The 14707-nt window shown below is 50.8% G+C and overlaps 2 protein-coding genes across 2 annotated transcripts in view; both read left to right on the top strand.

The window, feature by feature from the left end:
* LOC133360586 (oocyte zinc finger protein XlCOF6-like) overlaps nt 1–711 on the top strand; it is a 30768-nt gene extending 30057 nt beyond the window's left edge. Inside the window, exon 6 of the mRNA XM_061579392.1 lies at nt 1–711. This exon is cut by the window's left edge and continues 1 nt beyond it. Coding sequence (XP_061435376.1) covers nt 1–474 — 474 coding nt within the window. The 3' untranslated portion in view covers nt 475–711.
* Nucleotides 712–5740: 5029 nt separating this feature from the next.
* Nucleotides 5741–13803, top strand: LOC133360553 (zinc finger protein 316-like). Its single transcript, XM_061579344.1, has 6 exons — nt 5741–5775; nt 8170–8281; nt 9430–9591; nt 10539–10655; nt 11545–11679; nt 12188–13803. The coding sequence occupies exons 2-6, from the start codon at nt 8170–8172 to the stop codon at nt 12619–12621; spliced, it is 960 nt and encodes a 319-aa protein (XP_061435328.1). The 5' UTR covers nt 5741–5775; the 3' UTR covers nt 12622–13803.
* Nucleotides 13804–14707: the final 904 nt, after the last annotated feature.

Here is a 14707-nt window from a genome sequence, read left to right on the forward strand (position 1 = left end):
AAGGCTTTCGCGAAGCGCTCGCACCTGGAGAAGCACGTGACGACGCACACTGGCGAGAAACCGCACGTCTGCCCCGAGTGCGGCAAGGGCTTCTCCTACTGGTCCACCCTCGAGGTGCACACGAGGACGCACACGGGCGAGAAGCCTCACGTGTGCGCCGAGTGCGGCAAGGGCTTCATCCACTGCTACAGCCTGGAGAGGCACAAGAGGGCGCACACCGGCGAGAAACCGCACGCTTGCAAGGAGTGCGGCAAGGAGTTCGTGCGGCGCTACCAGCTGGAGGAGCACACTAGGACGCACACGGGCGAAAAGCCGCACGTGTGCGTAGAGTGCGGCAGGGGCTTCGTGCGGCGCTGCCAGCTGGAGGAGCACAAGAGGACGCACACCGTGGAGAAACCGCACGTGTGCGGCACGTGCGGGAAGGGGTTTGCGCACCCTTCCAACCTGGAGAGGCACGGCAAGACGCACAAGTGAATCGGTGCCCGTGCGGCCACAGAGGCTTTTGGGCGGCGAGCAAACGGATCTACCAGGTGAACGCCCGCCTACGATTTCATTCCTAGTCCACGTAGTTTAAATGACAGCTGTCGGATCCGTACGCTAATTTTTTTTTTTTATAAATCATGTTTGGCATTTGCGTCTTTCAAATCAAGATTCAAATGAAGATTCAAATCAAGATTTACGTTTTTTAAGGGTTTAGTTTGGATTGCCCGTCTCCCCTGTGAGACCAGGCATCAATGGAGCATCGGTGATCGTCGTGATTTGCAATCGGGATTCCGTCGAAGGTAGACCTTGCCGAGCGCACGGGGAAGGGGTTGCGTTCCCGGAAAAATGCCGGGGAAACTGGGATTGCGTTCCCTTCATTGAACTAATTCTACAAGATTCCCTGACCCTCGTTATTCTGCTTCTTCTGTACGGCTGCCGACGTCGAAGCCAGAGACTACGACTACAATTTCACATTCAGGTGGTCAAGCCGAGACAACCGTGTCAGGAGCGGCGGAGCGACGTATCGATGTGACGATGTCCCCTCCTTCGTATTTGTGGGTTGGAGGAGTTTTTTTTTTGCATTATGACTGCAGGTATTGTGGTCTATGCAAACATGACTCCTTGTAAAAAAAGGTGTCAGTTTTGTTGCCAGATAGAAGGGTAAAAAACCAATTATCATATTTTTTACTGGCAAATGAGGTTCCAATGGAGTTGGCATCCGTCGCACGTTGTACGTTGCGGTCTGTTCTGGGCGAGTCCCGGCCCTCGCGACGCACATCGAGGCCGGGTTCTGGAAGAAATCCAAGACCAGCGCAGCCTTTGTGGACTCGTCATCGGTCTACGGACACATTTAAAGCTTTCGTGACTGCAGGGATTCATATTCTTGGTTTTTTCGGTAAAGTCACGTAGAAGGGAAATAATAAAATAATAAAAATATAAAACAATAAAAATTCTCACGATGTTTCGACTGCAACACAAACAATCATCATCATGTGTGAAATCCACAGCAAGAAAATATTTTTATTATTTTATTATTTCCCTTCTACGTGACTTTACCGAAAGAACCAAGAATATAAATATACAGTTCTGGATGTTTAGGCTCGCAAGGACGACCTCTTGTCTCGAAACAATACGCCCGGTATGGACGATGCTGAGCAACAGGAGACTGCGTGTCTATATGGGCGACAAATCCATCTCACCCCGGGTTGCTCAATAACGGATTGCCACAAGGTTGAACAGTCCGTGTGTCTAAGTACACAATCTTTGTCAATTTCGCCTCGACGTTGAACCTCCCCCCCCCTCCCCCCACAGCTCCTTTTCTCTTCCCGCACTCGTGCCCAAACGCTGAATTGCCGTGCCCGACGCTCGCCCCTGACGCTTGCCCAGAGGTCGCAAACGGGTTTTGATTCCTTACCCGTACCCGGCCGCACCAGGGTCGAAAACGGGTACCCATACCCTACCCGATACCCGGCTACCCGTACCCGGCCGGGTATCGAGTAGGGTACGGGTATCGGGTACCCGATTGCGACCTCTGGGATGAAGCCATGTTGCAGGCGCGGGTGGGTTGATTCTAGGAACTTGAATTGTGAGAAGAGACAAGACGTTGGGAAATGAGTGACAAACGGTTACTCACCAGTGACTCACGGTTTACCCGTACCCGTACCCGGCCGCACCAGGGTTGCAAACGGATACCCGTACCCGGGCGGGTACGGATAGCCGTGTATCGGGTAGGGTACGGGTATCAGGTACCCGGTTGCGACCTTGGCGCTTGCCACTTGCACGTTGACAGGTTCGCCATCGAGACGTCGGCACGACCGATGCCCTCGGCGACTGGGACGGCTAGATGCGTGCGGGAAATGCGTAACTGAGCGTTTGCGTTTTTACCGTCGTGTTCGTGTTGAGCCGCGTTACTTTATGAACACGCGAGAGACCCCGCGTGTTGAAATTAATCGTTCTCGCGATCGATCCGTTGACGCACGGCATTGCTTGTCGACGCAGAGGTGAGAATCTTGGCTTCGTTGAACCACGTGGAGGTGAAATCGTCACCCCCCCCCATGTTCCAGAATACAGAGTTCAACTGTAGAGCCGAAACACGCGCTCGATAAAGCGGGTTTCGGCAAGGCTTTGTATGCATGGACGTCCGTACGTTGCCAACCCGTGCTCATCGGGAGGTGCGGAAGGGAGAACAACAAGCTGAACAGAAGAAGAACAAGGAAGCAGTTTCTAAAGAAGTGTGTTTGTCAATCTAGGTGATGACTTTAAACTGTGGCGCAGCTCCAAGGAAGAGCATTCCAGACGGCCGCAGAGGCGCTGTCTGAAAGCGCCGCACGATGATGCGGTGACCACCGCCTTTGTCTGATGGTTACTTTCAAAAACGGTAGAAGCCTGCAAACCGAATTCCTATTCTACGCAGTCCACCATTGTCGTGGTTTGTGATCGGGATTTTAACACCCGAATCGGAGTTTGTTGTCTTGCCCTTAACAACGATGAACGTCGCTGAGGTCCGTGTCGTCGTCAGAATGCTATGACGTGAATTTCAAAGTTCATTTTCTCCAAAGCATTTCTCTGACGCATGTACTAGTGTTACTACTATTGTGAGCGTTAAAGAGTAGCATTTCATAACCGCATCTTAGATAGATAGATATTTTTAACAAGGGGATGCTTTGTCGTTACGTGTGATTACAACGGTCGAGTCGATGACGAAAGCTTCCCCTGCTCTGTCAGTCATGGGGATTTGCTTGACCATACTTTGCCGCGCCGGTCGATGCTGCTTGATCAGCTCGCCCACTTCCAGATCGCCCGTCCTCTTCCCTCGCCCCCTCCACCCCTTCCCGTCTCCCCCCCTACCCCTTTGTGACCCATAAGTCCCCTCCATCGTAGTCACCTCCCCCATACTCCTTCATATGTACGCGTGTATATGTTGAACCTCTTTCACACCGTACGTAGCCAACCGCACGAATGGGAGGTGCGGGCGGGCGGGGGGGGGACGTCAAACTAAACACAACAGGCAGTTCTTCAGAAATGAATTTTCAATCGAGATTATTTACAAGTGCATAGCTCCAGTGGCATCCTGTATGTATCTGTGTTGAACTTCTTTTGCATCGTTAGCAGCCAGTTCGAGTCATAACTGGCTGTAATGTTTCCATTTTAGACCTGGCAGCCCTTTAATTGGTGGAAGCCCACCACCAGGACCATCGCTACCCACAACTACCATCACCACCAGCAGTAGCCCTTTATTGGTGGAAGCCCACCACCTGTACCGCCATTCCCATGTTAAACCTTTACCTGGCAGCCGTTTAATTGGTGGAAACCCACCACCAACGGTGGCCATCGCCCGCCATTTACATTAACATCAGCTGCCCCGCCCATGCTGCTGACACTTGGGCTACGCTCATTTCAGACCTTTATAAGCAGTTTGCCTTTAGAAGCTAACCCCCTTTTCCTGATGATCACCGCTTGTGTTGCAATCGAAACGTCATGGTTATTTGTTATTTTATTATTTCTATTCTACGTGACTTTACCGAAAGAACTAAAGAATATTCTTTCACATCGTACGTAGCCAACCGTGCTAATCGGAGGGGCGGGGAGAAGGACATCAAACTAAACACAACAGGCAGTTCTAAAGAAATGAGTTTTCAATCTCGATAATGTATAACTTATAGCTCCAGCGGCTTCCTAATATCGATCCCGACTACGTACCCTCTATTGCGGCTACTTCCCCTACCCTACCGTTTCATCATCCCCTAATTACCCCTCTATCCCGGTATCACAAATTCCTCAACCCCCTTGCATGCTCCCTGCCAATCAAAATGGTCACATTCTGTGTCGCTCTTTTCTTTTTCAACTATGTCAAGCGCCTTGAGTGAAGTCGATCTCTCTATATATCTATGAATATACAATTATTTTAGATTGTAAAAGAGGAGGGGGGACGGGGGTTATTTGTATTGCCGTGCTATCGTGTGGTAACTCGCGTTGACAGTGTGACCGTAAATGTTTTCTAGTGCATTGTAGTGTTTCGTTAAGTAAATCCTCACTGAATAGCCTCAATATAAGCTTCGTGTGTGGTGCATTACATGCAATGCTCGACTTACGAATGCCCCGACTTACGAACGCCCCAACTTACGAACATCCGGGCTTATAAACGCCCCAACTTACGAACGCCCCAACTTACGAACACCCGGGCTTACGAATGCCCCGACTTACGAACGTTTGTAAGTCGAGGGCGTCCCGTACCTAACACTGCCGTCGAGTCGGCCTCGAGGGCGACATTTGCAACCGTCGGTCGAAGTTGTCAAATTGGCAGGTGTCTATTAAAAGAATGGCTGTGTCAAACTGAGCGTGGTGTTTGGATTCATTTTACGAGCCCCTAGCTAAATTGTATGTTGGGGGTTCTCACTTTCAAGATGCAATCCGTAATATTCAGATTTTTTTTTCACGGCTTTGTGGGTAACCCCACAAATCCCCGGAGACCCCCCCCCCCGACACCTTAGCCCAGATTCAGCACCGACATGTATTGGCGATGTAATACGTTACCGCGACGTATTCCTTAACACGTTCCTTGGGAGTGGGCAGGTAGGAACTTGGTTGGACAGCGCTTTCGTGCACGACAGACAAATAATCCCTGGTGGGCAGTGTGGAACCTGTTGTTCCGACCTGTAAAACACCACCGTATTACAACGCTGTGTGCAAAAATCCCAGTGTGATACAAGTCAAGATGGGCATCTCGAAACTGAGCCGTCGCCTATTTTTTTAAATCGACATCCCGTGCCCTGCCAACCCCTGATCAGTGCCCTACCTTGGTACAGATCGATTCAGAACTTGCTGGTCACCCCGTGTCCCTTATAAGACTCAACGTTCATCCTACAACGTCCCATCACACGACAATAGTATACTACTATTCTTGGGGATTTTCGGTAAAGTCACGTAGAGAGATTCAAAGAAAATAACAAAAAAACTACGACGTTTCGATTACAACACAGAAGCTTTAAGTCAAGTATTCTACTACACTACTATAGTATACTACTACATCCTGCTAGAGGTTACCTAGGGGAGCTTTGTCTCTGCTGCTACTCGCCACCCACTGCACTTGCCCCTACATCCTGCCAGAGGCTACCTAGAGGAGCTTTGTCTCTGCTGCTACTCGCCACCCACAGCACTTGCCCCTGCGGTGAGTTCGATACGTCGCTGGCTGCGTCTTGTCCTGCATCTCGCCGCCGCTCCGGCCGCGTCTTGCCGTCGCCCGCCCCTCGTGTGCGTTGCATCTTGTCGCCCTGTTCGCCTTCGTCGCACAGGGTGAGGTGTCTGTGTGTGTCTGTGTGTGTGAGTGTCTGTGTGTGTCTGTGTGATTGTCTGTCTGTATGGGTGTCTGTGTGTGTGTCTGTGTGTGACTGTCTGTGTGTGTGAGTGTCTGTGTGAGTGTCTGTTTGTGTGAGTCTATGTGTGTGAGTGTCTGTGTGTGAGGTGTGTGTATGTCTTTGTCTGTGTGTGTCTGTATGAGTGTGTGTCTGTGTGTGTGTGAGTGTCTGTCTCTGTGTGTGTGAGTGTCTGTCTGTGTGTCTGTCTCTGTGTGTGTGTCTGTCTGTGTGTCTGTGCGAGTGTGTCCGTCTGTGTTGCAGTGAATGTATGTCTGTGTATATGTATGTCTGTGTGTCGGTGTGTATCTGTGTGTCTGTGTATGTCTGTCTGTGTGTGTATGTCTGTGTGTATGTATGTCTGTTTGTGTGTGTCTCTGGTGGGGAGCGGTAGTGTAGTGGTTAGCGCTACGCTGCGCTATGAACCTGGCGACCCGAGTTTGATTCCCGCTCAAGGCCAACAGCAGTGACGATTATCTGAACCGTTCCTGGGCCTCCCCTAGGTCGACTCAGCCTCAAATGAGTACCTGGTGCGGTGTGTAGTCAACATCGCCACTGGGGAAACAAAGGCGGTCGGGCGTGGTGCTGGCCACCCACCCCCTCGTGTGCCATGCCGGCCTTCATAGGTGCTCGCTAACAGCACTTGCCCGCACATTCTGTTCAGGCTACACAGGGGGATCTTTGTTTCTGTGTGGCTGTGTGTGTCTGTGTGTATCTGTGTGTGTGTCTGTGTGTATCTGTGTATGTGTCTGTGTGTGTATCTGTGTGTGTGTGTCTGTGTGTATCTGTGTGTGTCTCTGTGTACCTTTCCCGGAATAGTGTGCCGGGAAAGGTCCTGGCAAGGATTATTCAACATCGCCTTGCTCGGCACGCTGAGGAGAGGCTTGCGGAGCCCAATGCGGTTTCAGGAAAGGGCGGTCCTGCACAGATGCCATATTTCTGTCCGTCTGCTATAGCAGAGGTGTAGGGAATTCCAACAAGACCTACATCTCTGCTTTATTGACCTGGTCAAGGCCTATGATACCATCAGTAGGCCTGGGCTCTGGGTTGTTGTTCGTGCTTTCGGAGTCCCTAACCCACTGTTCACGATCATTAAGGACCTTCATGATGGTGAGCGGGCCCGAGTGAAACTACGTGGCTGGGATTCAGAGCCATTCCCTGTACACCTTGGGGTGCGACAAGGATGTCCTCTGGCTCCCACATTATTTAACTTCTATTTCGACCACGTAGTTCGTGACCCCTTCGATGACTGTACCGGAGGAATCTCCATCTGGAACAGATACAATGGGAGGCTGATCGATGCCCGTATGCTATCAAGGGATGGCTCCCTATTGGTCAACCACGTTATGTATGCCGATGATCTGGTAATTGCTGCTCACTCAGAGGAGGAGTTGGAGGCGCTGCTGTTGAACCTGGAGCTTTACCATCAGCCCCACCAAAACTAAGCACCTGCCTGGGTAGTTTGTACCGTTGGACACTCCACCCCCACAACTCTCAATTGGTGATGGGGCAGTTGTGGAGAGAGTGGAGCGTTTCCCATACCTAGGCAGTGTGCTCATGACTGGCTCCAGTTTGACAGCAGAGGTCTCAATCTGAATCAGTCGAGCGGCATTATCTTTTCATCGGCTGTATCACGCTGCGTGGAAGCTACCTGATCTGTCGCTCCTCCGACAGGCAATGCTGCATTGGCAGGGTCATGTAGCCCGCATGCCCAGCTACCGCATGCCTGAACAGCTTTTGTTTGGCCGGATAGAGGGGGCTAAATGGGTACGGCACGGGCTAAAGAAGAGATGGAGTAATGTGGTACAAGAGGATATGGGTCTCCCCTAGGTCGACTCGGCCTCAAACGCGTACCTGGTGCGGTGTGTAGTGGGGAGACAAAGGCGGCCGGGCGTGGTGCTAGCCACCCACCCCCTCATGCGCCGTGCCGGCCTTCATAGGTATTGCTCGCTTACAGCACTTGCCCCAAAAGTCTGTTCAAAGCTATATATGGGGCTGGGCTATCTTTATCTTTGTTATACAGGGTGCTTCAAAAAATGTTAATACCTCTGTGAATTTGCAACAATACCACAATAAATATGCCTCCTCTGGGCTGTGGAGAACCACCTGGAGAAGATTCGAGGCATGCGTTGACAATGGTGGTGAACAAGCAGGAGACATTTTGAAGCTATTAACGTTACGTTTGTTATCATGTTACAATGTTATCCGTTTTTTTCCCATTAAAAACGATAGTCCCATTGTAAGCATTAACATTTTTTTAAAGCACCCTGTATATCGACCTCTAAGTGGAAGGGGGGAGAGGCCTTGAATCTCGATCGGTTTCACCCCCTCTCAGATGGCCTTGCACGCCCAGTCGCCGTTCGTCGTCAAACGAGAGAACGAAGAGAATCCGAGCCTCTGGACGGGACCGGCCTCGATGGTGAAACACGAGGACGCCGACGCCTTCGGTGAAGCATTTACACCATTATCAGAGTTATGTTTTTTGTTTGCATTATGACTGCAGGTATTGTGGTCTATGTAAACATGACTCCTTGTAAAAAAAAGTGTCAGTTTTGTTGCCAGATAGAAGGGTAAAAAACTAATTATCGCCCTCGGTGAGGTCACGGCACTACGACCAGACCACCGGGAATGGGGCCCCCCTCACCCAAGCCAGGCCACTGACTCTCGACGGGGAATGAGCCTGGAGAGCAATTGCATGGACGGCCACCGCCACGCACGTGGGAAACTATGGTGGCTGGGAGATGTTCACTACCTCGCCTGGTATACAGGATGGCGTGGGTTCTATCCCGATCTTGACGATGCCTACTGCTGTATATTTGGAGTTTGTGTCTGTTTCTCATCATTACCACGGTGGCTGGGAGATGTTCACTACCTCGCCTGGTATACAGGATGGCGTGGGTTCTATCCCGATCTTGACGATGCCTACTGCTGTATATTTGGAGTTTGTGTCTCTTTCTCATCATTACCACGGTGGCTGGTAAATGTTGACTACCTCGCCTGGATACAGGATGGCGTGGGTTCTATCCCGACCCTGACATCTGCTGTATATTTGGAGTTTGCGTCTTTCTCTCTCTCATCATCATCATCACGATGGCTCGGATATGATAACTACCTCGCCTGGTATACAGCAGGTCGTGGGTTCGATACCAACCCTGACATCTCTATATTTGGAGTTTGCGTCTCTCTCATCATCACGGTGGCTAGGAGATGTTAACGACTTCGCCTGGTACGCAGAAGGGGGTGGGTTCAATCTCGATCCTGATGTTGACAAGAGAGAGAGACGCAAACTCCAAATGTACAGTAGGCGTCAGGATCGAGATCGAACCCACAACCTCCTGTATACCAGGTGAGGCAGTTAACATCTAGCCACCATGATGTTGACGATAGAAAGACGCAAGCTCCAAATGTACAGCAGGTGTCAGGATCTAGATTAAACCCACGACCTCCTGTATACCAGGTGAGGCATTTAACATCTCCTAGCCAACATGGCGCCTGTCTCTTTCGGGGGTGGGGGGATATCTCTCGCTGGAGCCGACTGACCGACTGACTGACTGCCTCACCGTCGCTCGTAAGTTCAACTCCCGCCCGTTTACAGAGACGTGCGGTGACTTTTTCTTGGAACCGCGGCTTCCAGGAGGGCGGGGACCGGGAGCCGGCGACGAGGGGTCGGAGGAGCCCGCGGATGCCTTCGCGTTTCTCGCCACTCCAGGCCGCAAGTTCATCGACATGGAGGTGTGGACGGAGGACTTTGATGAAGGTGAGCTCACCTGATTTTCACGTTGCCAGGCGCACTGAGCTCCTAAATTAGAAGTGTGAGTTGTGAGTTATTATTTGATTTTATTTTCGACGTGACTTTACCGGAAAAAAACCGAAGAGTAATTCCTGCAGTCACGAAAGCCTCGAATCTAGTTTGAACCACCTCTACGGGGAGGGTTTACTCACAACTCATACTTTACTTCTAATTTAGCAATCGTTGGGAGAACGTTAATCAACCAGGCTCTGCGTTAACTGTGTGTTAACCAACCCTCTGTGTTGCATTGCATTACACTTCTTAATTTTACTAAATTTGCCTTCTCAAACTTTGGATTTTCTTGCTCTAAACCATTGTCTCTCCTCCGGCCACTGTGGTCCAGAATTCCACGCTGCTCCCTCCTTGTCCCTTCGTCTGTCAGCTGGTCCCGCATCCCCAGTCCTCTCTCTGCCCCGGCCCACTCCCCCTCTATTTAAGGCCTCGGCACGGATTCGTTGTCCTTCTGTTTGTCTTGGTGTGTGTCTCGCTCTGTCTTTGTGCGTGTCTCTCTCTGCATGTGTGTCTGCCTATGTTGTTCCCGTGTCTGTATTTTGTCATTCATTCTTACCTGACGATGGTTGCTTGTGTTGCAACCGAAACGTCGTATTCTATTATTTGATTGGATTTGATTTTCTACGTGACTTTACCGAAAGAACCAAAGAGTAATTCCTGCAGTCACGAAAGCTTCAAATCTAGTACGTTTTTTGTTTGCATTCTGACCACAAGTATCTGTGGTTAATGCAGACATGATTCCTCGTGAAAGGTTTCGGCTTGGTGTTTTAACATCTTAACACGACTGTTTTGTTGCCAGAAAAAAGGGGAAAACCGTTTCTAAGATCCCTTTCCGCTTAGAACCGTCCTCCCCCCGTATAGCCCTTTAAGAGATGCCCGGCTGTGTGAGCGTTCGCATGCAGTGATGGTGACGGAGGAGGAGGAGGAGGCGGCGGGGGCAGTGGTGAAGCGGGAGTACGAAGGGAGATGGAGCCCCGAGTTCCTGAGGATCGTGGTGAAAACCGAAGTGGGCGATGACGGTAAAGAGAGAGCGAGAGAGAGAGATCCCCCTCATTCCTACTGACAGACTGAGCGAGGGTCTAAATGAGACCCCCCCCTTGTTTGCCAGTATTCCAAGTGTGACAAAATAAGAATGGGGGGTGTTGTTACCCATTCTGCGAGTAATACAACAGGAGTCGTGTTCGGGTGTTCAAACGACAAAATGGAAACCCTTGAAGATCTTCACACAGCCCGTTTCATTACTGCCAGAAAGGGTTCAACACACCACTACTAGTATACTACACTATACACCACTACTATATACAACACTATATACTACACTATACACTACACTACACTATACACTACACTACACTATACACTACACTGCTATATACTATACACTAGTGCTGTACTAGTAACAAATTGGCATGTTCTGTTTACAAACATTACTGTGCCGGGTGGTGGCGGGTTTAACGACACATTTATCTGTTTACATGATCTAACCCAAAAAGCCTGTATCATGGATGATATTGGTTGCAAAAGCCTGCGTGTTAAACACCTATTCTTACGTTTTCATACCTTGATACTGGCAAAAGGGTCCCATCACGGACATTATGCGAGAGCCGGGGTACTATGGTACCCCGGGGTACCGCTATAAGGTTAAAATACTGTCAGAGCCATGTTAGTTTGCATGTTCACCACAAGCACTGCGTGTGTGGTCAATGCAGTGACCCGATTCCTTGCCAAAAGTTTCTGTTTGGCGTTTGAACATCTTTTTACTGCCAGAGAGGCTACAACACCGACATTTTCTTTCGTACCGAGCCAGGGTCTCGCAACCAAACCACGAGCGGATCTCCGCACTCGCGTGAACGTCCTCCGGCTCGCCTGTCGACCTCGCTTCCCGTCGTTGTGTCTCCCGCACCGCAGCGCTGCGTCCGGAGCCACGAGAGGCCCCCTGGAGGCCGGCTGAGGCGGACGAATCTGGCGGAGGTCACTTCACCGCAGACCGGAACTTCATCGAGGTGGAGGTGTCGGAGGACGACGAGGAGGAGCGTAACGAGGGTGAGCGTCTTACTTGGTCTTCCCCGTGGGTTCCTTTTCCATGGCCGGTCGTATACGTCCCGGACGTGGCAGCGTGCTGGAGGAAGTGGCCACCGTCCGGGCCAACGTTGCCAGTTGCTGAGGAGCTATTCACAATGCTGAGGCCAGGTGAAGCGGTGGCTATGGAGATGTTAACTACCTCAAGTTCAACATACATATGTACGACACTATGCATGATGTACTCCACTATACACTACTATACACAACACTATATACTACTATATATATACACTACACTATATACTACGATACACTATATACTAATATACTATATACTACTTTACACTATTTTACACTACTATTCACTACACTACATACTTCACTATACACTACACCACTCTGCTAGCCAACCACGCTAATAGGAGGTGCTGAGCTTGCCCCCGCTGTCGACCGCGGTCCAAATTGAAGCCCCGCCCCACCCCCCCCCTTTTTCTTTTTGCTCCGAACATTGCGTCGGACGCAACGACAGGAAGAGAGCCCCTATGGGAGGGGTGGTGCGGGAGCGCGACGGGGGCGCACGATGCCGGACGATCCCCCAGTGGGCGGCACGGGAGGCCGCCGCCCACCGCCGCCAATCGGACGGGGAGCGGACTCGGAGGGAGCGCGGGGGCGGCGCCCCCCGGTGGCGGCAGGAAGAGGCCGCACGCTTGCGGCAGGTGCGGCAAAGTGTTCGCGCGGCCCTCCGACCTGGAGAAGCACTCGAGGACGCACACGGGCGAGAGGCCGCACGCGTGCGGCGAGTGCGGCAAAGCGTTCGCGACGCGCTACAACCTGCGGACGCACTCGCGGACGCACACGGGCGAGAAGCCGTACGTCTGCAGCCGGTGCGGCAGGGGCTTCGCACAGAACGGCCACCTCAAGAGGCACTTCAGGAGGCACTCCAGGACGTACACGCCGCAGTGACGAAGGCCTCGAGAGGCGGGCGGGGGGGGGGGGGGGGTCAGTAGCGACGGCAAATGTCGCCATGCTCCTGCAACGCTATCGGCCCCCACCATGTCAACTAAAGAGAAACTCTTTTTTTATTTGATCAGCTATAAGCATTGGGCTGCTACGTAGCGGTAACATGGCCATCGCAAATGACAGCAGCTCGACCTCTTCCTGATGACGACCGCTTGTGTTGCGATCGAAACGTCGGCTTTTTTTGTTATTTTCTTTGAACCTATCTACGTGACTTTACCGAAAGTCCCAAAGAATACTCAACCAAGTGGCTTATATCGTCATTGTCGCGAGGAAATTCATAGCAGCAGCCAAATTAGCTAAGTGTGTGTTTCTAGAGACTCATAGATACCCACAAAGACCCAGACAGATTCACACTCAAGAGACCCACAGAGACCCATGCTCATTGAGACTCACAGAGATTCATAGAGACCCATACTAATATTAAACTATATTTTATTTTACCAGGTAAGGCCCACTGAGTCTTGTAGCTCTTTTATAGCAGCACCCGAATACCGAAATTTTTTATGGGTCTCTGTAATGAGTCTATGGGTCTCTGTGTAATAAGTCTGTGGGTCTCTATGTGATGAGGCTATGGGTCTCTGTGTGATCAGTCTATGGACGACCAGGTAAACAGCCACTTAGTTGCTGTGTAGTAGCTCTTGTTCAGAAGTGACCTGCCCATCACAAATGATAGCAGCTCAAACAAGTGGCTTATCACGTGGACATTTATAGCAGCAGCCAAATATTCTAAACGCACACCAGGCGAGGTAGTTAACATCTCCTAGCCACTGTGATGATGACAGTGAGAGATGCAAAGCCCAAATAAACAGCAGGTATCAGGGTCGTGATTGAAACCATGACCACCTGGATCCCAGGCGGGGTAGTTAACATTTCCTAGCCACCGTGATGATGATGAGAGATAGAAACATGCAAACATACAGCAGCAGGCATCGTCAGGGTCCGGGATCGAACCCACGACCTCCTACATACCAGGCGAGGTAGTCAACATCTCCTAGGCACCACGGGGCCACTTAACCACACAGATTCACAATGTAACGGTTCACCCTCTGGCCTCTCAAAGTTAACCATCGACTATCCATTATCGGGATTATCGGGGTTGTTGATTAAATCTTGATTGAAAACTCACGTCCCTCGAGCTGCTGCTTGTTGTGTTTAGTGTTGTTGGCTACATAGGGTGTGAAAAAACGTCAACATACACACACTATACCATACGCTACATACTACAATATACACTACTATACACTACACTATACACTACACTATACATTAGTATACACTACGCTGATCGTGGGTAAAGAGACTCTTTTTTTTCCGCGGAAGATTCAGCCGGTGCAAGAATTGCAGCCCAGAGGCCACCAAAGCTCGCGGTGCGTTCATTGAACTTGCAGACCAAGACGGCTGATTTTAGTCACAAATTTAATGATGTCAGAAGAAGGTAATTTTCACCTCAACAAAACAACATTTGCAGGTTCTGGGGTGTTCACGCGTCATATCGAATTAAAGAAAGTTTTAGCATTTAGAGTTCGTGTTTTATTTCACTTTTTCACAAGTTATAGGCAAAATAAATCAGCTGTACCCCCGACTGTGCCAGGTTATTTGCAAGAGGTCACGGGACAGACCCAGCAGGTGCCATTGGTTGGCTGACTGAGATCACTACTGGTAGATGCACCACCAGCTGTACCCCCTACGGTGCTAACTTGCTGCATTTTAGCCGCCAGATACTCTGCTCGCTGTAGAGAGAGAGAGGGGGAAGAGGGCATCCTTCACGAGCCTCATCCACACTACACACACACGCAGGACCATTGGATGCCCTCTCCCCCCTCTCTCTCCATCCCCTGTCGTGTTCGTTCCTTGTCTCACGCCCGTGCCTCTCCCTACCCGCAGAGACCCCCTTTTATCCCCCCTAACCCCCCCACCAGCCCCCTGCTCCAGTCCTCCTGTTGTCGTTGTTCAGAACTGGCAATATGGCGGATTCTCGATTATCCACTTGTGCAGTTTATCCGATTTGCGGATTAACCCGCGCGCCCGA

This window comes from Lethenteron reissneri, chromosome 69 (assembly GCF_015708825.2).
Source record: "Lethenteron reissneri isolate LAM-NWPU_2019-01 chromosome 69, ASM1570882v1, whole genome shotgun sequence".
Taxonomy (NCBI): domain Eukaryota; kingdom Metazoa; phylum Chordata; class Hyperoartia; order Petromyzontiformes; family Petromyzontidae; genus Lethenteron; species Lethenteron reissneri.

Bases quoted from the DNA above. Each gene is read 5' to 3' on its own strand.
- LOC133360553 (XM_061579344.1), top strand. From the start codon at position 8,170: ATGGCCTTGCACGCCCAGTCGCCGTTCGTCGTCAAACGAGAGAACGAA. The intron at 8,282-9,429 runs GTGAAGCATTTA...GCCCGTTTACAG, and splicing joins CGAGGACGCCGACGCCTTCG to AGACGTGCGGTGACTTTTTC. The intron at 9,592-10,538 runs GTGAGCTCACCT...GTTCGCATGCAG, and splicing joins GACGGAGGACTTTGATGAAG to TGATGGTGACGGAGGAGGAG.